At 40.6% G+C, this 27,867-nt stretch overlaps 1 protein-coding gene and 1 long non-coding RNA gene across 9 annotated transcripts in view; one reads left to right on the plus strand and one right to left on the minus strand.

Annotated features, from left to right (window-relative positions):
• The window catches only part of PLPPR1 (phospholipid phosphatase related 1), a 595,523-nt gene that overhangs the window by 517,783 nt on the left and 49,873 nt on the right, over window positions 1–27,867 (plus strand). For 4 of the 7 annotated variants that reach the window (XM_086315736.1, XM_086315738.1, XM_086315734.1 and 1 more), the window contains exon 3: window positions 24,730–24,918. In XM_086315736.1, the coding sequence (XP_086171862.1) occupies window positions 24,730–24,918 (189 nt within the window). Of the gene's footprint in view, window positions 1–24,221; window positions 24,297–24,729; window positions 24,919–27,867 lie in introns of all 7 variants that reach the window. The other 3 variants (XM_086315733.1, XM_086315732.1, XM_086315739.1) reach the window with 1 other exon arrangement.
• Window positions 1–27,867, minus strand: part of LOC147367670 (uncharacterized) — a 111,843-nt gene that overhangs the window by 29,220 nt on the left and 54,756 nt on the right. The gene's annotated exons all lie outside the window — the stretch shown is intronic.

Genomic DNA, 27,867 nt, shown 5'->3' on the forward strand with positions numbered 1-27,867 from the left:
AATGACATTCAGTGACAAAAATCTCAAATACTGCAAATTTGATACCAATTGACTCAGAAGAAGGAAAAGGAAACTGAGGCCAGCTTATAAAACCTCTTGCCCATCCGGCAAAACTGGCAGCAGCATGTGAAGCATGCTTCTTTATGTGGAGAAGACACTGGCGACCCACTCCAGTACTCTTGCCTGGAAAATCCCACGGACAGAGGAGCCTGGTAGGCTGCAGTCCATGGGGTCACTAAGAGTCAGAAACGACTGAACGACTTCGCTTTCACTTTTCACTTTCATGCACTGGAGAAGGAAATGGCAACCCACTCCAGTGTTCTTGCCTGGAGAATCCCAGGGATGGGGGAGCCTGGTGGGCTGCCGTCTATGGGGTCGCACAGAGTAGGACACGACTGATGCGACTTAGCAGCAGCAGGCTTCTATGTGACCTAATTGGGTATTTATATCAAGCTGTCCTTCACTGAGACCTCCAAGGGGAGGATGTTTACAGCCATCATAGGGAAAGGAAGGGAATCTAAAGAGATATTTATGTGAGAAAGTATTTTCCATTTCTGCTGGGGTTTAGACTTATTACATGGCACTTATGAAGGCATTGCTTGTTGCTAATGGTTGTCTTGAGGCACTTGAGAGAACTATAGGTGTGGTGGTCTGTGGATCGACATCCATTGGCTGGAGTCTGGATCTCACCATTCTCCTCTGATTTTCATCCATTTATTGTACAAGGACGCATGGAGCACCTACCAGACACCAGGCTCTGGGAGCACAATAGCTGTTCAGTGTTTACAATCCTCATGGACTTTTTAGCCTTCTGCACTGACTCTTCATGGTCTCCCAGACCCAGAGTGCTCATTAGACTATATTCAGGAATTAAAATCTAAAAAATAGATTATTGCTATTCTGTCTCCCGTACCTCTCTCTGAGTGAGTATAACCTCTTCTTCAATATATCCAGCTAAAAATATTTTTCCTGCTCCCCAGAGAATAGAGATCCTGTCCTACTTTGTAGAAAACAGAGAGCCTGTGCCTAGGAAGGGGTGGCGCTTAGCCTGGATTAGCTGATACAGCAGTACTGATGGAAACTACTTTTGGACCCAGTAAGAGGCTGATGATGTGAGGTATAAGGTATCCGTTGGTGGGGTCCAAACCAGCACCCTAACTGCACACTCTAGTTATAACATTCTAACCTTCACATTTTTCTGTTGTGAAAATGTGAAGACACCACTGAAATGATCTTTCATATCCTAGATTCGCTACCTTCTACTGGCTGTTTCATGGGGTCAGAAGACAGAGGCAGCAGTCAAGAATGAAAAGATAGCTTATGGTGAACAATTATTAACTACTTAAGAATGTAACTAACTTCCTGAACGTTTTCAGCTCAGCATGCCTGGCTCAAATCAAATGCTCTAAATGTGTCTTCTAAAGTAATTTCACATCTCATTGAATAAATTTCCATTGACAAGGCATACTCAGTCATAAGTCCCCTAGTATAATGGCAGAGTATTTAGAGTGCTAAATGATACAGATTATGCATTGTGCCGTGTTCAGAAAGTTTTCAAATGGAACAATCGTTTTCAAAAGGAACAAAAATCAACCCAAGAGGATAAAAGTGAGAAAAGGAGGCTTAGATTGCTTCGCAGAAACTGCAGTCAGGCATGGATATCCAGAGAGTGACAGTTTTTCATGAGAATCAGGAGATTAAAAGCTCTGAAAGCCTTTCTCCTATCATGTGTATTAAAATAATTGTTCCTCTAATTCAAATCTCTAAGCAGCTTAATGCCTGTTCTTATCTTAGTTCAATTTAAAGAGAACATAAGAACAAAAATGCTGTATCTGCTCAGTGTCTGCTTCTCTAGATGAAATTGTTTAAGTAAACTCAAAGCTCTGGGATTATGTGGTTGACCATGTAACTGGACATTCCTTCCAAAAACAAGGTAAAGAAAGCCTCTCCTAGGCCAAACTCAAATTGAGAAGTGGTCCTAGGATTGTTAGAGGGGTATAATAACCTCTTCCTAATGAAATATGTTTGGGGACAACTTAACCTAACATTAGAGGGAAGAAAAAAACAATCTCTGTTCCATTCAATGCTCTGAATTTAGTTGAATTACCATGATTGCATCCGTCAACACTCTCAGCTGACACAATTGGGGTCTTACCTGGGAGAAGAGGTAGCCATCTTTACTGAAATTACTGCCTTTCTCCAGATTCAAAGAAATGATTGATGAGCAAGTGTCTGGTGATACCCTCTGCTGGATTGCCTGTCGTGTAAGTCTCCTCTGGACAGGAAACTTTGGAACCAGAGTTTGCTTGTCTCAGGAATGTGGAGTACTTTGAAGGCACATAGATATCATTCAAGCATGTACTGAAAACCTCATGGAAGTCTAACCTATTTCAGGACCCAAGCCACATATCTGAATAGGTGGTACCCCTTATGACATCAGGGGTAGCCTAGTTCCAGTCAACTGGTAATGACTGAGTGCTGTGTGGAAAATGATCTGAAGACCCAACTGGGTTCAATAGGAAAGAGTCCCAAGAATAAGTGGTGCTGTCGGTCATAATCATGGCACATTTGGCATGATTTTGTCATTTCTAGCTCTGCTGAATTGAAAGTTTTCCTTGCATTTTCTCATTTCTTTAAAAACACAGGGAAAAGGAAGCCTGGTTGGGGATGGGGGCTGGGTTTAAGTCCTCTGCATTTTGAAGTGAAGATGTTGGTCCTTTACACATGATTATATATATATACACACACATAAACACACACCTCTGAATTACTTTGCTGTACATCTGAAACTTACACTACATTGTAAATCAACTATACTTCAAGAACAAAAAGTCACTCAGTGTGAAGCCTCACTCTATCAGTCAGTACCACTCACTGCCTCCTTGATGCCCTTACATGAAGTCTTGGACCGCCACATCTCCCATATTCTTGTTCTTGGCTCACTGTTACTTTCCCTCCAATCCTACCCTTGTCACCACCTTCTTCACTTGCCTTTGCTCATTCATCACATTTCCTGGACTCTTCTTTCCTCTATGTACGCTCACTAACTAAGGCTCCCTGGTGGTCCAGTGGTAAAGAATCCACCTGCCAATGCAGGAGATGCAGATTTGATCCCTGAGTCTGGAAGATCCTTGGAGTAGGAAATGCCAACCCATTCCAGTATTCTTGTCTGGAAAATTCCATGGACAGGGAAGCCTGGTGGGCTACAGTCCATGTGATGGCAGAGTTAGACACAACTGAGCAACTGATCACTAACTAGATGACGACATACCTTGATTCCCAAAATATATCTCCAATTTATATAGCTGACTCCCTCCTTGACATTTCTATTGAATGTCTAGTAGGCATCTCAAAATTTATATGTTCAAAATGCCAGCCCCCAAATCTTTTTACTTCCTCCCCCATGTGGATAGAGACTTGATTTTGTGCACTGCTATTTCTGTAATACCTATCATGTAGTAGTTTATCTATGGAAGTTTAATGAATGAATTACTTTATATCTTCACAATAGTAGTTAAAAACTGAATTTACAACAGACAGCATTTTACTTTTATTCCTTTGTGAGGGAGAGTGCTAAAGAGGATTTCGTGAGCTTGCTCTGGAAATGTGAGAGCACTACATATAACTGGTACTCTGAGTACCTGGAAACTGACCTGTAAACTAACATTTGCACCAACTCTGATTTGTCTGCCAAGGGTTTCTGCTCTAGTCCCATACGGATTCCTGTCAAGTTCACCCTCTCTTCAGTGACAGGTTTGATGGCACCACTTCTCTGCTCAAAATCCTTCAGTTACTTCCTTTAAGTAAACGATAAAAGGTTGATTTCCTCTGCCTACCACGCAGAGCTCTCCTCTTTTGAGTTTGTACCTACTTATCCTTTTTCATTCCAGTTCCTGAATATACCTGTCAATCAGAATATATCAGCTCATGTAACTATAAAAATCTCTATGTACTAAGATAGAGATCTTTATAGTTACAAAGAAATAACAGGTGACTCGGAGGGTAAAGAATCTGCCTGCAATGCAGGAAACCAGGGTTCGATCCCTGGGTCAGAAAGATCCCCTAGAAAAGGGAATGGCAACCCATTCTACTATTCTTGCCTGGATAGTCCCATGGACAGAGGAGCCTGGCAGGCTGCCGTCCATGGGGTCCCAAAGAGTCGGACATGACTGAACAACACTTTCACTTCAACTGTAAAGATCTCTATGTAGTAAGATAGAAAAATGGTGAAAATAAGTTAAGAGAAATACATGCTGTGGAACAGTATTTATGGTATGGTTCTACTTTATGTATTTTAAAATCTAGAAGAATAAATATAGACCACATATTAATTTCAATAAGTTTTTCAAATTATACCATTATATATTAGAGTGTTTCATTTTTTAAAAGATTCACAAAATCAGAGACAGAGATCAGACTTGTGGCTAACAGGTGTGGAAGAGGGGAATGGAAATTAGAGGAAGGTAACCAAAAGGTACAAGCTTCCAAATAAAGTAAGTATCAGGAATGTAATGTACCACGTGGTGACTACACTGTCTGATATAGGAAAACTGTTAAGAGAGTAAATGCTAAGAGTTCCCATCAGAAGGAGAAAATTTTTTCTTTTTTTTCTTTTTATTTTAGTTATATGAGATGATGGACATTAGCTGAGCCTATTGTAATAATTTCACAATATATATAAATCAGATCATCAAGATGTATGCCTTAACTTATATAGTGATGCATGTCAATTATTTCTCAATAAAACTAGAAAAGATTGAAAGGCTCATATTTATGTTTGGCTCATGGTTGCACACTGCTAATGCAAAGTTATCATGCACGTTCCAATATAACTACCAGCCATGTGTGGCTACTTAAATTTATATAAACTGAGGTGAAATTTAAAATTCCATAGCCACATTTTAAGGGCTGGTAGCTACACATCACTAGTGGCTATCTTATTGAGAGTACAGATATAGAACCTTTCCATCAATTCAAAACAGTCCCACACTGGGAAACACCTGGTAAGCCAGATGTCCCTAAATGCTCACCTGGTTGCATTCCCTAGGATAACTGGCTTCATTTAGTTGCAGCCAGAGTGAAGCAGGTACAGGCCTGAACACCTGTGATCTGACAGCCACCGGGAGTTGGAGTGAGGGTCAGGTCAGTGTTCCTTTATGCGAGATTTTCCTAATGTGTATGGGGAAAGTGCTATCATAGAGGCAACTTACTCAGTGAGTTGAAGAGAAATAATGAATATCCTAACTGGTAATTTTTAAAGGAAAGTGAGAACATCTAAATCTTTTACAATGTTGAGATTAACCTGTTTTAATTAGAAAGAAAAATAACCGGTTGATTTAAAAGAATGTCTTTTCTTTTCTCATTTGCTTAATTCCCAAGTAACGTAGCAATCCATGTGGAGAAAGAAGAATCATATTTCTTTCTGGTAGGAAAACTAAAATGATATCTTAAGTACTTCTGTTCAAAATTATTTGAAAGCAAACATAGGAATCTCTACCTTGTTCCCTTAATTTTCTTTTTCAGTTGAAACCTTTAATGTGTGTTGTATGTGGCGTGCAGAAAATGCAATGTTAGTTTTGTGTCCATTCTAATTTAATCATAAAATAATTTCTTATGTGACTTTTCCCAAGTCCATAATTTAAGAGCTCATAGTGAGAAAAGGGAGAAGGCAATGGCACCCCACTCCAGTACTCTTGCCTGGAAAATCCAACGGGCAGAGGAGCCTGGTAGGCTGCAGTCCATGGGGTCGCTAAGAGTTGGACACGACTGAGCGACTTCACTTTCACTTTTCACTTTTATGCATTGGAGAAGGAAATGGCAACCCACTCCAGTGTTCTTGCCTGGAGAATCCCAGGGACGGGGCATCCTGACGGGCTGCCGTCTATGGGGCCGCACAGAGTCAGACATGACTGAGGTGACTTAGCAGCAGCAGTGAGAAAAGGATTCTTATTGTAAATAAAAAATAGGAATTCTCAATATTTTTGAGCTAACAGTGTGATTTTAATATTTAAAGAGCAATATATTATATCTCAATCTCTAGTATCCTTTTAAAGCCACAAAATAGTAATCTCATGAAAATATCATATTTTTAAGAGGAAAATCATTAAAATTTTTTTGACCACAGATCTCATTCCTTCTCTCTCTCTGCAAAGCACTTATTAACATCTTACATACCAGGGAATACTATTCAGAACATGCTTAGTTTTGACCAATATACCAATAAGACATCCCATGATGTTTTAGGTCCTATATTCTTTGAATTATGGTTTTCTCAGGGTATATGCCCAGAATTGAAGGAGACACATGTACTCCAATATTCACTGCAGCACTATTTACAATAGCCAGGACGTGGAAGCAACCTAGATGTCCATCGACAAATGAATGGATAAAGCTGTACCTATATGCAATGGAATGTTACTCAGCCATTAAAAGGAACAAATTGGAGTCAGTTGTAGTGAGGTGGATGAATGTAGAGCCTGTTACACGGAGTTAAGTCAGAAAAACAAATACCATATATTAACACATAATATATGGAATCCAGAAAAACAGGACTGTTGAACCTATGCGCAGGGCACAAACAGAGATGCAGACATAGAAACCAGACTTGTAGACACAATCAGGGAAGGAGAGGGTGGGACAAACTGAGCGAGTAGCATTGGCATGTATACATTACCATGTGTGAAACATAGCTAGTGGGAAGCTGCTGTACAGCACAAGGAGCTCACCAGGTGCTCTGTGATGATCTAGAGGGGTGGGGGAGCGGGGGCGGTGGGAAGGAGGCTCTTGAGGGAGGGGATACATGTATATGTATGGCTAATTCACATTGTTGTACAGCAGAAACCAAAAAAAAACAAAAAAAAATTGTAAAGCAATTGCCTTCCCCCATTAAAAAAAAGTAAACAAAAAACAAACAAAAAAAAAACCGTCTTGACCGAGCAGAATCTTCAGATCTGGTTTTGGGGGGACATGAATCTGCACCCAGAAGAGCAATCTCCCTGATTGGTAGCTTTTTGACTAAAACTAATTTCCTTTCCACCAATAACTGCCTCTTGGATACTGAGGCATCCTATACCAAATTATTCCTAATGATGAAAATCACATTACATGACCTTACCCCTAAAGAAAGAAAAATACAGGATAAGATGAAGTCCCATAGAACTTAATCCTGTAACAAAAGGGCCCAGAATGACTAGCAAATTTCTTTTGTTGGGCTGAAATCTTATCCTATTATATTTTCCTTTGATTAAGTGGATTAAATAGTTGAAGTCCTTCAGTAAGATACCTTTACTTGCAACATCATACACTAGGATTTTAGTGTGGATATTAGTATATTGTGGATAGGCCAAAGGAAGTAAGAATAAAGTCCTCTTTTTCCTTCAGACTAGGCACAAGACCCAAAATGATTCTTTAGGCAGAAAATCAAATCAGTCTCCCCAAAGGCAAATCAGTGTTCAGTTATAAAGCAAAGATTGCAGTAATGATGATTCAAATCCGGCTTCATGTATTCACTTGTGATACCCAGCTTTGTTCACACAGGGGCTGTGCCTGCTGATTAAGCCTGTATCTCTTTCACTGAAAATCTCTTTCGATTATTAATGAAAGAAATTTTAAAGATTGCAAGAAAATTGCATTTCCTTTTGAAATTACAGTACAAGTGTAATTTCTTCAACTGGCTCTTTAAAAATTGAGAAGGCCGCATCCTCACAGATTAAGGATATTTTTTTTTCCTTCCCTGTGCCCTTGGACTCAAACCCCCTTGGACCTACTGATATACTTAATAAGTCTGCTACCTATGTCTTGGCTGTCAGAAATGACACGAGTCTTCTTTCTTCAGAGGAGGGCTAACTCTTCTGGATGCTCGGGCAATCGTATTTCTAAACATTTTCTTCAGTGCTTTTGACTGGAGTGGATGGCACACCAGAGGCCCTGTTCTCACATCTACACCCTTCTCCCCTTCCTCCACAAGAGGAAGTGAGGCCTTTGGTGTTAGAGTCTAAAGACTGGCATTCAGATGACCTACTTGTTATTCCTGTAGCTTTTTATCCAGTGGTAGTCAATCCCATAAAGAAGTCAGGCGCTGGGAAACTTGAACCCAAGAATGTTTGTGGGTTTAGAGCAGAGGTATCATTCCAGTGCCCTAAAGGACCAACTCTTTTAAGAACAACAGGGTAGGCTGTTTTGATCATGGCTCTTTGGACTCATAGAACAGAAAACCAACTGCATTATGTGAAGCCAAATCTTTTGAAATTAGAGTAAAAGTGAATTCACTGAAAACCAGAAAGCAGACAGCCCTCAGCACAAACTAAAAGCAAAAACTGCAAAACCATCAGAACCAAAATTATTCTCTCTCTCCAGGCCTTACAGTCTCTTGGTTTTACATGTCCCCTTTACTTTTCCCTCTGAAAAACCATGTGTTAGCCCTCATGGGTTTTCCAGGTTCAGGTGGCCACACACCGAGCCCTGTAGCTCCTGGATTTAGCATGTCCTGAGCTGGTCAACAAAGACACACAAAGGTGTGTGAATCTCATTTCAAATTCCTTAGAAGCCAGTCAGTGAGCAGGAAAGACCAAAAGTCAGGACTTCCTCTTCAAATTATGGGGTTTCTCCCCTCTTTGGATCCCCCTTTATAACCTCAGAGAGTGTTGACTAAATGTGGAACATCTTAACCAAAGGTACATTCAGCTGCCCTTAGAAATGGCTTCCATTGCCACCTCCCTGTGATGCTCAACTGGGAACACAATTCATCCAGTCCTCAGTTTCTTCAGTCCTCAAGTCATCTTTGAGAGTCAAGTCACACAGGACCTTGTTTGCTTACCCTTCTCCCACAGGGAAGTGGGGCCCTGCATATGGGTAGCACCTTAAATCTTGTGGTGTTTCTGACTGGTCAGTTGATTTTATGTAACTTTTTATTAGGTTTTCCAGAAAGGTTCTGCTATTTTTTCTGCTATGAGGAGGCTAAGGAGGGCAAAGAACTCCCCTTTATCAGCAAGTGCTATAAGCTATGAGCTAAACATTACTTTTTACATATTTTAATTTTAATTTTCACAGTTCAGTGCTAAATATATCTATTTTAAACATGAGGAAACAGATTTGGAGAGATTTTGTACATTACCTGAAGCCAAGCCTCTCGATGGTATATCTAGTATTGTATCTGGGTCTTTAAGCTCCAAGACCATAAACTTCTCCTGTACCATATAACCAGCTCAGATGTCATTGCCAACATAACCCTTCCCCTGTCTCATCACGTGTCTCTCACAGTCATTTTCTCGATGTGACATCCATCGATCCATCCATCATCCAATTATAACAAGTAACAGAAAATCCTAATGGGGATCCTAACTAGCAGAAAATCCTAACTACCAGAAGGTGGTTCTAGTAGTTCCTTGGCTGGTCCAGTGGCGAAGACTCTGTGCTCCCAATGCAGAGGGCCCGCGTTCCATCCCTGGTCGGGGAACTAGATCCCACATGCCACAGCTAAGAGGTTCCATGCCACAGCTGAAGATCCTGCATGCCACAGCTAAGACCTAGCACAGCCAAATAAATAAATAAATATTCAAAAAAAAAAAAAAAAGAAAAGAAAAACTACTAGAGTATTCATTAATTAATTTGGTAATGTTGCAGGATACAAAATTAATACACAGAAATCTCTTGCATCCCTATACACTAACAATGAAAGATCAGAAAGATAAATTAAGGAAACAGTCCCATTTACCATCACATCAAAAAGAATAAAACAGGAATAAATATACCTAAGCAGAAAGTGAAGAGGAACTAAAAAGCCTGTTGATGAAAGTGAAAGGGGAGAGTGAAAAAGTTGGCTTAAAGCTCAACATTCAGAAAACTAAGATCATGGCATCTGATCCCATCACTTCATGGCAGATAGATGGGGAAACAGTGGAAACAGTGTGAGACTTTATTTTGGGGGGCTCCAAAATCACTGCAGATGGTGACTGCAGCCATGAAATTAAAAGACACTTACTCCTTGGAAGGAAAGTTATAACCAACCTAGATAAGCATATTGAAAAGTGGAGATATTACTTTGCCAACAAAGGTCCGTCTAGTCAAGGCTATGGTTTTTCCAGTGGTCATGTATGGATGTGAGAGTTGGACTGTGAAGAAAGCTGAGCACCAAAGAATTGATGAACTGTGGTGTTGGAGAAGACTGTTGAGAGTCCCTTGGACTGCAAGGAGATCCAACCAGTCCATTCTAAAGGAGATCTGGGTGTTCATTGGAAGGACTGATGCTGAAGCTGAAATCCAATACTTTGGCCACCTCATGCGAAGAGTTGACTCATTGGAAAAGACCCTGATGCTGGGAGGGATTGCGGGCAGGAGGAGAAGGGGACGACAGAGGATGAGATGGCTGGATGGCATCACCAACTCAATGGACATGAGTTTGAGTCAACTCCGGGAGTTGGTGATGGACAGGGAGGCCTGGTGTGCTGTGATTCGTGGGGTTGCAAAGAGTCGGACACAACTGAGCAACTGAACTGAACTGAAGGAGGTAAAAAATCTGTACTCTGAAAACTATAAAATGCTGATAAAAGAAATTGAAGAGGACACAAACAGAAGGAAAGATCTACCATGTTCTTGGATTGGAAGAACCAATATTATCAAACTGACTATACTACCCAAGGCAATATACAGAATCAGTGCAATCCCTATCAAATCACCAGTAGCATTTTTCACAGAACTGAGACAAAAAATTTTTAATTTATATAGAAGCACAAAAGACCCCCCCAGGCAGCCAAAGCAAGCCTGGGAAAGAAAAACAGAGCTGGAGGAATCATAACCCTTGACTTCAGACTATACTACAAAGCTACAGTAATCAAGACAGTATGGTACTAGCATAAAAAAAGAAATATAGATTCAAATATATACGGAACAGGATAGAAAGCCCAGAGATAAACCCACAGACCTATGGTCAATTAACCTATGACAAAGGAGGCAAGAATATACAATGGAGACAAGACAGTCTCTTCAGTAAATGGTGTTGCGAAAACCAGACAGCTACAGGGAGAAGAATGAAATTAGAACATTCTCTAATAGCGTAAACTCAAAATGGACCAAAGACCTAAATGTAAGGCTGGACACTATAAAGCTCTTAGAAGAAAACAGGCAGAGCACTCTGCTGCAACGAAGAGCCTGTGTGCCACAACTAAGACCTGAAACAGCCAAATGAATTAATTAAATACTAGGAAAGGAGAGCCCTGGGTGGGAAGTAATCAGTCAACCCCTACTCTTACCCCATGCCCATTGAAAAGGACAAGTGAATAAAAATCACAGGATATGAGAAAGGAAGGACTGAGCACTGACTAAGTGCTAAGAAGGCATTAGGCTAAGCATTTTACAGACATCATCTCGTTATGCTTAAGTGACACCAGAGGTTCAAATCCTACTCCACCATTCACTAGTTCTGTAAGCTTTGATAAATGTACTCTGCTTTAAATGAGGGTGACTCATCATCTCACAGGGTGGCATGAGTATCATGTAACAATACATTTCAAAGCACATACTTGGTTATGTGCTCAGTCAATGGGAGTCATTATTCTCATTCCTTTGGGTTTGCTTTTATAATATCTGTCTCCCCCACAGAAAGCCCCATGAGTCCAAAAATCATGTCTGTTTTATGAGTTTTGTTATTTGTTTTTCAGTTTTGGCAATAACTGAAAACCCCCAGGGTCTGCATGTAGTAGGCACTCAAAGAATACTAGTTGAACAACTAAACAATCTCATTTCATCTACATCCTTGCCTGTGGGTACACCTTTGGTTCTCCTTAAAAAAGGAATGAATTCTCATATATACACTGATCCATACTAAGTTTCTGTTTTTACATGAGGATGTCATGGCTAACCATAACTTAATTGCCTACTAATTAAAAGATTCTGGACTGAGGGGGAAATGGAGAGTTACTAATCAACAGGTATGAAGTTTCAGGGTACTGAGTTCAGATCCCAGGGATTTAAGCTCTATTGGTACTATCTAGAAGTTAAACATTTTTTCCAGAAAAATACCAGAGGATCAGCACAGACAGATGCAGTAGCCACAATCTCAGTCCCTATGCAGGCTGACAGCAATGTGACCAGTGGTGTATATATTTTTAAAATGTTAGAAATGTTGGATCCATCCATTTCCTATGGTATTGATTACAAAAGTATTATACAGCTCAAAAAAATAGGGGAAAAAGCTCTAAAAATCTGCTGTACATTGGACCTATAGTCATCAATAACATAATGGTATTCTTAAATATTTGTTAAGAATGTAGATCTCATTTTAAGTGTTCTTAAATAGTGTCAGACTTTATTTTTCTGGGCTCCAAAATCACTGCAGATGGTGACTGCAGCCTTGAAATTAAAAGACGCTTACTCCTTGGAAGGAAAGTTATGACCAACCTAGATAGCATATTCAAAAGCAGAGACATTTGCCAACAAAGGTTCGTCTAGTCAAGGCTATGGTTTTTCCTGTGGTCATGTATGGATGTGAGAGTTGGACTGTGAAGAAAGCTCAGCACCAAAGAATTGATGCTTTTGAACTGTGGTGTGGAGAAGACTCTTGAGAGTCCCTTGGACTGCAAGGAGATCCAACCAGTCCATTCTGAAGGAGATCAGCCCTGGGATTTCTTTGGAAGGAATGATGCTAAAGCTGAAACTCCAGTACTTTGGCCACCTCATGGGAAGAGTTGACTCATTGGACAAGACTCTGATGCTGGGAGGGATTGGGGGCAAGAGGAGAAGGGGCCAACAGAGGATGAGATGGCTGGATGGCATCACTGACTCGATGGACGTGAGTGTGGGTGAACTCCGGGAGTTGGTGATGGACAGGCAGGCCTGGCATGCTGTGATTCATGGGGTCGCAAAGAGTCGGACACAACTGAGCGACTGATCTGATTTGACCACAATAATTTTTTTATTTTATTTTATTATTTTTTAATGTTTTTTTAATCTTTAAATTAATTTTATTTTTAAACTTTACATAATTGTATTAGTTTTGCCAAATATCAAAATGAATCCACCACAGGTATACATGTGTTCCCCATCCTGAACCCTCCTCCCTCCTCCCTCCCCATACCATCCCTCTGGGTTGTCCCAGTGCACCAGCCCCAAGCATCCAGTATCGTGCATCGAACCTGGACTGGCATCTCGTTTCATACATGATATTTTACATGTTTCAATGCCATTCTCCCAAATCTTCCCACCCTCTCCCTCTCCCACAGAGTCCATAAGACTGTTCTATACATCAGTGTCTCTTTTGCTGTCTCGTACACAGGGTTATTGTTACCATCTTTCTAAATTCCATATATATGCGTTAGTATACTGTATTGGTGTTTTTCCTTCTGGCTTACTTCACTCTGTATAATAGGCTCCAGTTTCATCCACCTCATTAGAACTGATTCAAATGTATTCTTTTTAATGGCTGAGTAATACTCCATTGTGTATATGTACCATATCTTTCTTATCCATTCATCTGCTGATGGACATCTAGGTTGCTTCCATGTCCTGGCTATTATAAACAGTGCTGTGATGAACATTGGGGTACACGTGTCTCTTTCCCTTCTGGTTTCCTCAGTGTGTATGCCCAGCAGTGGGATTGCTGGATCATAAGGCAGTTCTATTTCCAGTTTTTTAAGGAATCTCCACACTGTTCTCCATAGTGGCTGTACTAGTTTGCATTCCCACCAACAGTGTAAGAGGGTTCCCTTTTCTCCACACCCTCTCCAGCATTTATTATTTGTAGACTTTTGGATCGCAGCCATTCTGACTGGTGTGAAATGGTACTTCATAGTGGTTTTGATTTGCATTTCTCTGATAATGAGTGATTTGAACCACAATAATTTTTAAAATCTTTCAGAAAAAATAGACAATTAAGAATCAAATGCATTGACAAAAGAAGACTAATTGCTTAATATTTTTATCCTGTCATTTCTTGAGAGAAGATATCCTTTACAAATAGCAAACTAAGAATAGTTTGACTCTTGAAAATTCATATTTGTAGAAATAAGATGCTTGTTAAGAAGGATCTTTTCTATCTTTTGTACATGGAAAAACTAGTTGATCATTCAGTCTTGGCTAATGCAATGATTTTATATTCTCATGTATTTTAGTGCATGTGGTATTGTTTGCTTATTCAGAAAACAATGTATATTCTACTTAAGTCTAACAGTTATTGAGTGCCTACTCAGTGTAGGCCTTTTTAATGTATTTTTAAATTTACATATGGTAAAAATTTACTTTTTGATATACATTTCCACGAGTATTGAGAAGTAAGTGGCTTTGATATACTAAATTATATAGTTCTCTTATTTCTCTCATGAGCATTTCACAGGTGAGGAAACTAAGGCATAGACAGGTTAAGCAATTGGTTCGAAGACATACAGTAGTAATTACTGGATTTGGGATTTGAACTTACATGTCTTAGTCACTAAAGTATAAGGACCTTGCTTATGATGAGACAGGTATCTAATAAAAATCCCATTTTATTGAAAGATTTTTAAAAATATAACTGAAAGAAATATATTTCACTTTGTAGTATACATTCTCCTTCTGCCTATATGTTGCATACTCAAAAAAAGTTTCACATAAAAACACTCGTCCTTAGGACTGGGAGTTTGGGATTAGCAGGTGTAAACTAGTGTATATCAGATGGCTAAAAAGCAGGGTCCTACTGTATAGCAGGGAACTATATTCAATATCTTGTAATAAACCAAAATGGAGAAAACATGAAAAATAATATATATATATATGTATAACTAAGTCACTTTTCTGTACAGAAGAAATTAATAACATTGTAAGTCAAGCATGCTTTAATAAAAATTTTTAAAAGACTTGTCCTTACTATATGTAAAACTCTCTAATATATTCATTTTTTTTTCTGTTCTTTTTCCCTACAAAATTCTGGCTGAATTCCAAACTGTGTACATTTGTTTCACAATCCACTAATGGTTTCATACCTTCAGTTTAGAAACCCAGCATGATAAAGGACATATTAAGATACAGTATCCCTAAATGAAGCTAATAATGATTAGGGATGTCATTTTTTAAGCATGTACTATGTGCCAAAATACTGTCATCAAATTTATGTATCATAGCCTCAATTCTCATTACAACCCTGAAAAGTAATGCAGTCTTTTCTCACAGAAGCAGCCAGGATGAGAAAAGGTTAAAAGATTTGTCCTACAGAGAGCAGACTGATCAAAGGTTCCTTCCACTAGTCTACTCTAAAAATACCAATGTAGTATCATTCAGTTCACTCGCTCAGTTCTGTTCAACTCTTTGTGACCCCATGAACCACAGCACGCCAGACCTCCCTGTCCATCACAACTCCCAGAGTTCACACAAACTCATGTCCATTGACTCGGTGATGCCATCCAACCATCTCATCCTCTGTTGTCCCCTTCTCCTCCTGCCCTCAATCTTTCCCAGCGATGAATCAGCTGGCCAAAGTATTGGAGTTTCAGCTTCAGCATCAGTCTTTCCAATGAACACCCAGGACTGATCTCCTTTAGGATGGACTGGTTGGACCTCCTTGCAGTCCAAGGGACTCTCAACAGTCTTCTCCAACACCACAGTTCAAAAGCATCAATTCTTCAGTGCTCAGCTTTCTTTATAGTCCAACTCTCACATCCATACATGACTACTGGAAAAACCATAGCCTTGACTAGATGGACCTTCGTTGACAAAGTAATGTCTCTGCTTTTTGATATGCTGTCTAGGTTGGTCATAACTTTCCTTCCAAGGAGTAAACGTCTTTTAATTTCATGACTGCAGTCACCATCTGCAGTTATTTTGGAGCCCCTAAAATAAAGTCAGTCACTGTTTCCATTATTTCCCCATCTATTTGCCATGAAGTGATGGGACTGGATGCCATGATCTTAGTTTTCTGAATGTTGAGCTTTAAGCTTACTTTTTCACTCTCCTCTTTCACTTGCATCAAGAGGCTCTTTAGCTCTTCTTCCCTTTCTTCCATAAGGGTGGTATCATCTGCATATCTGAGATTATTGATATTTCTCCCAGCAATCTTGATTCCAGCTTGTGTTTCTTCCGTCCAGCGTTTTTCATGATGTACTCTGCATATAAGTTAAATAAGCAGGGTGACAATATACAGCCTTGATGTATTCCTTTCCCTATTTGGAACCAGTCTGTTGTTCCATGTCCAGTTCTAACTGTTGCTTCCTGACCTGCATACAGGTTTCTCAAGAGGCAGGTCAGGTGATCTGGTATTCCCATCTTTTGAAAAATTTTCCACAGTTTGTTGTGATCCACACAGTCAAAGACTTTGGCATAGTAAATAAAGCAGAAGTAGATGTTTTTCTGGAACTCTCTTGCTTTTTCAATAATCCAGCGGATGTTGGCAATTTGATTTCTGGTTCCTCTGCCTTTTCTAAAAGCAGCTTGAACATCTAGAAGTTCATGATTCATGTATTGCTGAAGCCTGGCTTGGAGAATTTTGAATTACTTTACTAGCATGTGCTGATGTACTCAGTCATGGCTGACTCTTTGCGACCCCATGGACTGAAGCCTCCCAGGTTCCTCTGACCATGGAATTTTCCAGGCAAGAATACTGGAATGGGTTGCCTTTTCCTTCTCCATGTGAAGAATGTGAGATGAGTGCAATTGTGCAGTGGTTTGAGCATTCTTTGGTCAAACAGGAGATGGCAAGAGTGAACATCGACATTCTAGGAATCAGCGAACTAAAATGGACTGGAATGGGTGAATTTAAACAGATGACCATTTTATCTACTACTATGGGCAGGAATCCCTTAGAAGAAATGGAGTAGCCATCATAGTCAACAAGAGAGTCCAAAATGCAGTACTTGGATGCAATCTCAAAAACGACAGAGTAATCTTTGTTCATTTCCAAGGCAAACCATTCAATATCACGGTAATCCAAGTCTATGCCCCGACCAGTAATGCTGAAGAAGCTAAAATTGAATGGTTCTGTGAACACCTACAAGACCTTTTAGAACTAACATGCAAAAAAGATGTCCTTTTCATTATAGGGGACTGGAATGCAAAAGTAGGAAGTCAAGAAACACCTGGAGTAACAGGCAAAGTTGGCCTTGGAATACAGAATGAAGCAGGGCCAAGGCTAATAGAGTTTTGCCAAGAGAATGCACTGGTCATAGCAAACATCCTTTTCCAACAACACAAGAGATGACTCTACACATGGACATCACCAGATGGTCAATACAGAAATCAGACTGATTATATTCTTTGCAACCAAAGATGGAGAAGCTCTATACAGCCATCAAAAACAAGACCAGGAGCTGACTGTGGCTCAGATCATGAACTCCTTATTGCCAAATTCAGACTTAAATGGAAGAAAGTGGGGAAAACCACTAGACCATTCAGGTATGACCTAAATCAAACCCCTTATGATTATACAGTGGAAGTGAGAAATAGGTTTAAGGGACTAGATCTGATAGAGTGCCTGATGGACTATGGATGGAATTTCATGACATTGTGGTATCATTAAACAATGAAATCCATTTTTTATAAAATATGTGGATCTGTGTTTCCCTGGAAGAACACTTATGAAAAGGTCGTATCTAATTCACTGCTACCCAGTAGTTTTTAAAAACCTAATCTGAGAGAAACTATAGGAAAGAATGTAGAATACATAGTCTATGAATTCTTCTAGAACGTGCTTACTATTGAGTCAGATATTGCTGTAAATACTACACAATCCTCATTTAATCTGCACAAAGACCTGAAGAGGTAGGTGCTGTAGTATTACCAGCCCCTTCACTTTTTTAATGAGGAAACAGAGGCACAGGAATTTGTCACATTCCTAGTAAGCAGCAGAGTGGGTTTCCAGGCTAGGCAGCCTTAACCTTTCATCGTGCTGTATCTCTCAAGTTTAACCTACACTGAATCATGATATCCACCTCCTCCCTTCTATCTCACAGTATTGTTTTTGTGCATTTAGCTTTAATTTGATGTCATCAGCCTATGTTAAGAGTTGATATGAAATCCCATATAAGGAACAGCACAGTCATTCTCAGCATGGTCATTGTTTATCATGTTGCATGTGAGGACCCAGGATGAATTTCTGTCCAGGTCACTCTATCAGAAAGATTCTACTTACCTTTATTTAAGCATTGCTTGGTTTTTATCTTATAGTTACTGTGAAATGTGAAACTGACCAGTAATTCCTTATTGTGTTGACTAGAAGACAACTTATACTCAAGGATATAATTTCTATAATGTCTCCATGTTTATTTCTTCTGTTCCAACAGTTCATTGATGCTTGCTTACTTTATTTGGTAAAAGTTGATATAACTTCTTTCTGAAACAAAATGAGAATATATAAACATGCCTCGTGGCAATTATGAGTTATCATTGACCTTCATCAGTTTAGTTCAGTCGCTCAGTCATGTCCGACTCTTTGCAAACCCATGAACCGCAGCACGCCAGGCTTCCCTGTCCATCACCAACTCCCAGAGTCCACCCAAACCCATGTCCATTGTGTCAGTGATGCCATCCATCATCCTCTGTCGTCCCCTTCTCCTCCTGCCCTCAATCTTTCCCAGCATCAGGGTCTTTTCAAATGAGTCAGCTCTCCACATCAGATGGCCAAAGTATTGGAGTTTCAGCTTCAACATCAGTCCTTTCAATGAACACCCAGGACTGATCGGATCTCCTTGCAGTCCAAGGGACTCTCAAGAGTCTTCTCCAACACCACAGTTCAAAAGCATCAATTCTTTGGCCCTCAGCCTTCTTCACAGTCCAACTCTCACATCCATACATGACTACTGGAAAAACCATAGCCCTGACTAGATGGACCTTTTATGGCAAAGTAATGTCTCTGCTTTTTAATATGCTGTCTAGGTTGGTCATAACTTTCCTTCCAAGGAGTAAACGTCTTTTAATTTCATGGCTGCAGTCACCATCTGCAGTGATTTTGGAGCCCCTAAAATAAAGTCAGTCACTGTTTCCATTATTTCCCCATCTATTTGCCATGAAGTGAAGGGGCACCAAGGGGTGTCCTGGGACATGGGACTTTTCAGTGCTAACATGGAGATGTTTGTGTGTCTTGAACAAATTGGGGTGCTCAGTCACTCTACTTGAGGCAATGAATGCTTCCCTCCCCCAAAAGCTTTCTTATTCTGGTCTTGCCAGAAGTGATTGAGATCAATGCCAATTAGTCAGCCAACCAACAACTGTTTCTGAAAACTGTCTCTGCGTTCCGTCCCAAACTAAGTGTAGTGAAGGTGAGGAATTCTCAGATATGCTCTCTAATCTCAAGTCACTTGTGACCCAACTGGGGAGCACACATCAACACAAGAAACAGTGATCTGTAGGAGGGTGTCAGTTGATCCCAAGCTGGGGTTCATATGTGGTTGGTGACCTAGTAGGGATGGGTGTTGACAGAAGGAGAGCAAGGGAAGGGGCTGCTGTGTGGAGGAGGAGCCAGGGCAAGGGGGTGGAGAAGGCAGAGTGGTGTGTGTTCAGGATACTGGTTTTGACTTAGTCCCAGGGACATATGTTCAATTCCATAGAGAGAGAGGATAAAGGATACTCCAAACAGAAGGAACACTGCATCAGAGCTTAGATGATCAGATCTGGCACGGTTGTGATGCAGAAGCAAATTCTTAGAACCTCAAGGGATAGTACACATTAAAGATTTGCATGTTGTTCAGTCCTGGCAAAGCATGTTAGGCACCAAGGTCAATAGCTGCACAAAACAGCTGGGGTGGGAAACCCTCAAGTGGTACTGATGGAAGTGGAACAAGATTGTAAGCTGGAGGGGAAACACCTGAGAAAACTGACAGCAAGCCCTGTAAGACCTCACGGGGAACGCTTACAAATAAAAGAGATGCTTTGAGAGGAACTGGAAGTCTTCTATAACAACAGGGGCAAGAGCCAAGGAGAAACAGAACGAGTAGGAGATGGAGGAGACGGTGATGGTAAAGGTATGATCTATACTATGCATGTCTTGGGAACTGTTCTAAGTACATGACATAAATCAACTCTTTTCTCTGTGCTCAACCAACCAAAATGGTACACATATTATTTCCATTTTATATAAGAGGAAACAGAAGCCCAGAGAGATAACATGAATTGTATAAGGTCACACAACTTGGCTGAATCTAGGATTACTAGTGTAATTATGATGTATTTCTTCACACAAACTCTGCCAGCCTGAGGAAAATCAAGTGAGAAACATGTCAGCATAATACTAAGGGCTAAACCATGTGCTACAGACTTGAGTACTTAAAAAAATTGGAGGGAGGAGGGTTCAGGATGGGGAACACATGTATACCTGTGGCGGATTCATTTCGATATTTGGCAAAACTAATACAATATTTTAAAGTTTAAAAATAAAATAAAAATTTTATTTGACTGTGCTGGTCTTAGTTGCAGCATGTGGGATCTAGTTCCCTGACTAGGGATCAAACCCAGGCCCCCTGCATTGAGAGTGTGAAGTCTTAGCCACTGGGACACCAGGGAAGTCCCCAGACTTGAGTACTTTATTCAAATGTCTCCTGGAATCAATTTCTTCATCTGTATGAAGATGACACCACCCTTATGGCAGAAAGTGAAGAAGAACTAAATAGCCTCTTGATGAAAGTGAAAGAGGAGAGTGAAAAAGCTGGCTTAGAGCTCAACATTCAGAAAACCAAGATGACTGGTCACTTAGCACTAGGATCCCTCAGTTCAAACTATGCCCTTTAGGGACTTCCCTGATGGTCCAGAAGCTAAATGTCCAAGCTTCCAATGCAGGAGGCCCAGGTTTGATCCCTGGTCAGGAAACTAGATCCCATATGCTGCAACCAAGACTGACACAGTCAAATAAATAAATAAAAATAAATCTTAAAATAAAAATATCCCCTCTACACTCCAAACCAGATACCAGTCCTCTCATTCCCACATCATGAGTCTGCCCCTACATCCCTGGACACACACACATACACACAGTTTCACTCACTCACATGAGTCATACACCATTATCTGTCCCCTGCTCTCCTAGCTTGTATCCTGTCGTATAAATTAGTGGTCCACAATTGCTTCAGACTTCACCAAAGGAAAATATATCTGTCATCTCAGTCTCTCCTCTCAGCTTTGTGACCTTCCCAGTTACCCTTCTGTGACCTTTTCTCCCATCAGCAGAGGGCTGGGGTAGAAACACAGGACTGTAAACTCCGAGAAGCTGTATTTCATACCCTGCTGGCTGCTGCCTTCTGAATCTTCATGGAATGATCAGGACCTAATGCATCCTCATATATCGGGTTGTCATTCTCAGGAAGCGAGAGCTGAGGAGAATCCCTGGGATGGGAGCTCCTGACACCTTATCTCCCCACAGCCTTAATTGCTCTTTTCACACTGGTATCATCCTGCCACCAGCACTTGGGCCCGGCACAGCCTCACCATCTGCTCATGTGACACCAACATTATGGCCACCCTCCAGGCCTCCCTAGCTGGGGCTGGAGAAGGCAGCGCAGACGGCAAGGGTGCCAGCTGGCACGAGTGACACAAACCTAGACGGTGATGAATGTGGCCCAGAACAGGGAGGAGGAAGGGAGGACGCCCACAGCTAATTGTGTGTCATCCATGCTGTGAGTTTGCCCGTGGAAGCAGAATCAATGTGCTTCTCCTGTTCCTGCACTTCTTTTTAATACATGGTCATGAGAGAAAGCTGGATTCCCTGGTGGCTCAGACGATACAGATCTGCCTACAATGTGGGAGATCCGGGTTCAATCCCTAGGTCAGGAAGATCCCCTGGAGAAGGAAATGGCAACCCACTCCAGTATCTTGCCTGGAAAACCCCATGGATGGAGGAGCCTGGTGGGCTACAGTCCATGGGGTCACAAAGAGTCAGACATGACTGAGTGACTTCATTTTCACTTTCTTTCGCGAGAGAACATTCAATAGAAAAGAAGCCTGTGCTCATGGTAAAGAATCTTCCTGCAATGCAGGAGATCTGGGTTTGATCTCTGGGTTGGGAAGATCCCCTGGAGGAGGGCATGGCAAACCACTCCAATATCGTTGCCTGGGGAAACCCATGGACAAAGGAACCTGGCAGGCTACAGTCCACAGGGTTGCACAGAGTCAGACATGACTGAAGTGACCTAACATGCACACACATACATTATATATGTATAATGTATATGTATAATAATGTATATATATGTATGATTATATGTACACACAAATATACATATAGGTCATTTGTATATAGACCATATATATATGTATATATATATACACACACACACACAATTTTGCTATCATTTACTTCCCTTTACCTTTTTCTCTTTTAAATGGAAGTGGTAGCACAAATGCACCTAATAAAATATAACATTCCTCCTCAATAGAGGAAGCTAGATGCCATTTATTTATTTTTGTTTTATCCAAAAAGCCCCCATTCATCTGCCTATTCTCTAAGCACATTTCTCCTAAGGACTAATGGAGCTGAGAGAGAGAAAATGTTGTTTCCTGCCACATGGATAAGATAAACAGAAATCAGATCATGCCTGTGCAGAAAACAGAAACAGTGGCAGAGCCCCCAAACTGTTGGAATCCTAGCGTTAGCTCCAAAACATTCAGGTCAGCTGGCCAGCTTCTTTCCCATCCAGTCAATCCAACCGAGCAATGCAACAGAAGAAAACCAGAAACATCATGGCCTTGACTTTATAAACTAGCTGCCAGCAAGAGCACCATTCAGTGGGACAGCTTGGGAGCACCTATTTCTCATCCTTATAGGAAACATCTATATCCAAGTTTGTGTTAAAGAGGAAAGAAATAAAATGCATGAAACATTAGAGATGGTGGCAGGAGCACTGGTAATTTACACATGCCAGTGAACAACTTCAGGCACCAAGAAACACACACAAATCTAGAGATTACTGGATGGCCAGAAGTTGTGACAGAAGGTCCCCTGGGGAGGAAGGTAGCAAATGTCAGATAATGGAATATAATCCTTGTAGAGTCAGAAACAAGCTGTGTGCGAGAGTGATTGGAAAGTATGATTTGGAGCCTACAGACCTTTATAGCAGGATGGTTAGGAGTTTGTACTTTGAACTCAGTGCAGCCAGAGATAATTCAAGGCTCCCGAACCAAAGAGGAAAGGCACTGAGTTAGAGAAAATGGAAGACTGGGGAAGATTCTTAACCCAAATGACCCTTAAAGACAATAAGGAGGAGGAATCGCAGAGCTAACATTCCAGAAGCAGAGACTGCACCTGGTGTGAAAGAGTGGGCAGAGTGTGAGGCTCTGTTCTGGTGTCGTAGCGAAAGAAATGGACATGAATGTGGATAAAGATGAGAAACAGTGCCTCTCTGCATGAGAGCTGAGCCACCCTGCCCACCCCCATAACTTGATTTCCACTCCATGACAGGTGTTTTGCCCCTTGGAGATCAGAAAATGTGGGTTTCTTGTCCTGGGTCTAACACTAACTAGCTATGTGACCTTGGGTTAGTCACTCCAGGGCTGGAATAAAAACTGGAGACTAAACCCTCAAAGATTATACTTCTTCCTCCCTGCCCTGTATGTACTTCCACACATAAACAATTTTTAAGCCATAAAAGACACACTACCAAGTTCTAATTTCTCCCAAAATGATTACTTTGATACTTTTAAACAAATCAACATTTTAAAATACTTTTTCTCCATTTCAGTTTCCTTGCTTTGCTGATTGTCAGTGTAAGCACATGTTTGGTTTACTTATTGGATAATCCAGCAGTAATTAGTTCTCCTTGCTGGGCCTCTGTTTTCTCATCTATGAAATAAAGGTTTTATATGGGAAAACTTCCAAGGTCTTTTCCAACTTAATTTTCCATAATTTTATAATCTCAAAGACCTCTTTTCTGTCAACCTTTATCACCATCTCATCTTGCCATTTGGTGTTTCAATTGTGAATGAGGAAAATAATGGTGTTTCCATACTCCCCCAACTCCTCACACCTGTTAAAGGCCTCATCTAAACCTCAGTGAGTATCTGGGACATGTCTGAGCTAAACGAAAGGATAAAACTGTGTCCCTTTTTGTGTCCAAACCTTATGAAGTACATATAGAATAAGATGTCATCATCAGCAAAGTCCTTTATTGACTGGTAGAAAACCTTTATTAAAGGTAGAAAGCCTTACCTTTATTTTTGGAATAAACGTAATATCTTTTTGGAAAAGGATAAGAGTTATGACCGATATAGGATACCTGTACGATGTTCTTATCCATGCCATTAATTTAGGGTGTGGTTCTGAAAATTTCCCTTAACCTTTCTAGGCTTTAGCTTTCCTGATCATTCATTCATTTGCGCATTCGTTCATCATTTACCTGCCTCTAATACTTTGTAATAAGGTAAGTTTATCTCTAATATTTTCTGAAATTTTCCATGAGCAGATCTCATGCTACATCTGGCCAATTCATATGCCACTGTCCTTTGACTTTTCACCTCTGTCCTGAATGGCAGCATCGCCTTGGTTCCCACGCATCCTCTGGGAAGGGCGCGGGGTGGGGGACAGCAGAAGCTGGGTCTCTCTACAAGCGATGCTGTGGTCTGCCTCTCAGATGGGAGCCGTTCTTATTTGCTGGAAGGTTTATATAACAGATGTTACAAGGCAGACAAGTAAGCACACACTCCCTGAGCCCGGCGCACGTGGAGCCAGACACGCAGACACTGCCAGTACCAGTACAAGGAGAGCTGCCGGGTGATGGAGGGAGTAGGCTCTGAGGGGCGGGCACAGCTCTGAAGCCCTGCTAATGTCTCTGTGTGGCCATGCTGTATTTTCAGCTTGTCATCATGGCTGGGACAGTGCTGCTTGCCTACTACTTCGAATGCACTGACACTTTTCAGGTGCATATCCAAGGATTCTTCTGTCAGGACGGAGACTTAATGAAGCCTTACCCGGGGACAGAGGAGGAAAGCTTCATCACCCCTCTGCTGCTCTACTGTGTGCTGGCGGCCACCCCAACTGCTATTGTAAGTACAGAAAGAGATCTCCCTCTTTCCTGTTGGGTCCTAAACAACATTTTCTGTCTGCCTTTTCTCCTCTTTCCTCTCTTCCTGGGCGTACAGCAGCAGCCTTATTAGATGTGTCCTTTTCCGGTCCGGGGTGAGTAGAGCCCTGCATAAAATCTCATCTAAGTAGGCCTTGTCTTTTACAGGTGGCTTTTGCTTTTCAGTGCCTGAATTGAAATATATATAATTTTTAAAGTATGTCTGAATATGTAAGTCAATAGTCATGAGTGGCTGTCATGTTAAGTATAGCATTTGTGCTCTTGAAAAAAACAAAAGTATGGTGTGCGTTGTGTGTATTCAGAAGAGGTTGTGAATGTAAACGCTGGCCTTGATATAAAGACTCACGTCAGATTGGAACAGAATCCCCCACAGCCTGCATCTCCTGTTCTTCTGACTGAACTTCCAGAGAGGCCGGAGATGAGAGAAATCGCTTGACCTGATTTGCCATGATTTATTCTGGGCAGCTCTGGCTCTGCTCACATTGCATGACATTCAATTAAGTTGCAACTTTACCTTCATTGATTGCACTCTTCTCTCTCATGAGGGGAAAAAAAAAATGGCCCAACAGTCCTCTAGGGAGACTGTTTCAAAAGCATAAAACTCACAGATCTGTATTGTCTAGTAAAGTGATTTAACGCTTAGACATTTTAATTTTAACTTAAAAAATTACTTTGTATTTTAAAATAAACATTTCTTTGTACATGCTATGGGGTCAGATTAGTTGGGATGTTATCATTTGCAACAGTTATCATTTATCATTTGCCCCTTTTTTCTTCCAAAGCTTCCTCCCCCTCAACTCTCCCCTCCTCTCCTACCCTTTCTCCCTCATTCCCCACTCCCCTCTCTTTGGGACAGTAATAAAAATAACCACTGGCATGCAGAAGAGTGTACTGATTACTCAGATGTTCAGTTCAAGTATTGTTTTCCGTACAAATGTTTTCCTTGCTTTAAGATGAGACATGGAATCGAATTTAGAGGAGAATATGCACATAATGAGTACTTTAAGTTCATTTTTATCATTAATTCTAGGCTTGACAAGCTCCCCCTTAAATGATAAGGCTGCAGTAGGAATTAGGATCAGCTGTGATAAAACATGGTCTCTCATGGTGGTGAAAAACACAAGCTTTGCAGTCCAACCTACAGGACATCCTGTCTGTGTGACTCCGGGCAAGTCACTGTCCTGTTCCCTCCCACTCGGCCCCCCCAAAGCGGGGATAATGTGACTGCCTAGTTCACAGAGTTATCAAGACTTAAGATGCTTCATACAAATACTTGGCATAGTGTCTAGCATGCACTAACTGGTTAGAAGTAGGGGAAACAAAGAAAAACTGGAAACTGATCTTCACCTTCTTCAGGATCACAGATGAACTTCCTCTCCCTGCAGAGGAGACTCCACTGAGACCCTAGTGACACCTCCTGTTTAGCAATTTCACTGAGACCCTGGTGACATCTCCTGTTTAGAGATTCCACTGAGACCCTAGTGACACCCCCTGTTTAGAGTGATAGGGGATGTGTCCCCCTTAACTTTCCTTTCTCACCAGCCCAAGGACTACGAGAAAGACCCACTTGCAGGCATCTCAAAAGATGATACAATTCGCTCCCCAGGTAAAGCCTAGAGGCTACATTGGGTTCTATCTGGAACGGCTTAATGGTGGCTCTACCCAGAGGCACTGGGCTTAGCTGGAATCAGGTCCTGGTTTCTTCCTGTCCCATAAACATACCATTTTCTCATGTTCTCAGACTAGAATCCCTGAGAGATCCATTCACTTACTAACATTTACCTATCTTCTTGCTAGTCCCAGGAAATATCATTGCCTGGGCTCTCCTGCAATTACTTTTTGTATTTATAGAGACATTTTTCCTTTTAAAAAAAAAGAGAAAAACTAAGGAAAGCAAAGGAAGCAGATCAATAAAAATTATGAACAAATCAATGAATCAGAAAACAATAGGACTGATAAGTAAAATGTACAATCCCCTTGTTCTAACAGAAGAAAGACAGAAGTAAAAAAAAAAAAGGAAAAAAAATACATAAGCAAAAATATATAAATGTTTAAAAGTCTGTATTATAGTTTTGTTAAAATTGTAGATTCAGGTCTGTGCAAATACATGCTTACCTCTCAATAAAATTGATAACATTCTATGAAAATATAACTTTTTAACAATGCCTTTAATAGAAGTAGAAAACTGAATAGATAACAATAGAGAAAATTTTAAACTGTCTAAAATTTATCTCATATCATTGGAGACACATAACTATTATAAAATTCCTTCAAAATTTCAAGGCACACACACAAAAAAAATTTCAAGGCATAGAAAATCAGTAACTATAAAACTGTTCCAGAGCCTTAAAATAAGCGGAAAGCTTTTCAATGCACATTATAAAGCAAGAAAAATAGGGATTTCACACACTTAGAAAGTCTATATACACATCCACAAAAGCATTAGGAATGTTAATTGCAAGCAGATGGAAGAGGACTGATAAATTTGTCTACCTGAAAAATAAGCGTTTCTACCAAAATAAAAAGTACATAAAGACTGTAAAAATATTTGCAGAATACGAGACTCCCATGTAAATATTCTTACTACTTAAAAAGATGAGCTTCTCAAAATAAAGATGGGTAAGGACAAAAATAGACAATTAACAAAATAAATTGTATGTACATAAACATTTCTAAACTCATGAATTATCACAGGAAAGTAGTTTTTTATAGTCCAGAATTTTCCCCATGTAAAATTGGCAAGTGCTTTAAAGAAGTATAACCTGTGTTGTTAAAGGTACAGATACTTTCATACAATTTGAGTCAAAATGTAAACTGAGGGGCTTCCCTGGTAGCTCCGTGGTGGGGAATCCACCTGCCAATGTAGGAGACACTGGTTTCATCCCTGATCCAGGAAGATATCACACACCAT

Source organism: Bos grunniens, chromosome 8 (genome assembly GCF_055505025.1).
Source record: "Bos grunniens cultivar Pamir isolate PY7600 chromosome 8, Bosgru_T2T1.0, whole genome shotgun sequence".
Lineage (NCBI taxonomy): Eukaryota > Metazoa > Chordata > Mammalia > Artiodactyla > Bovidae > Bos > Bos grunniens.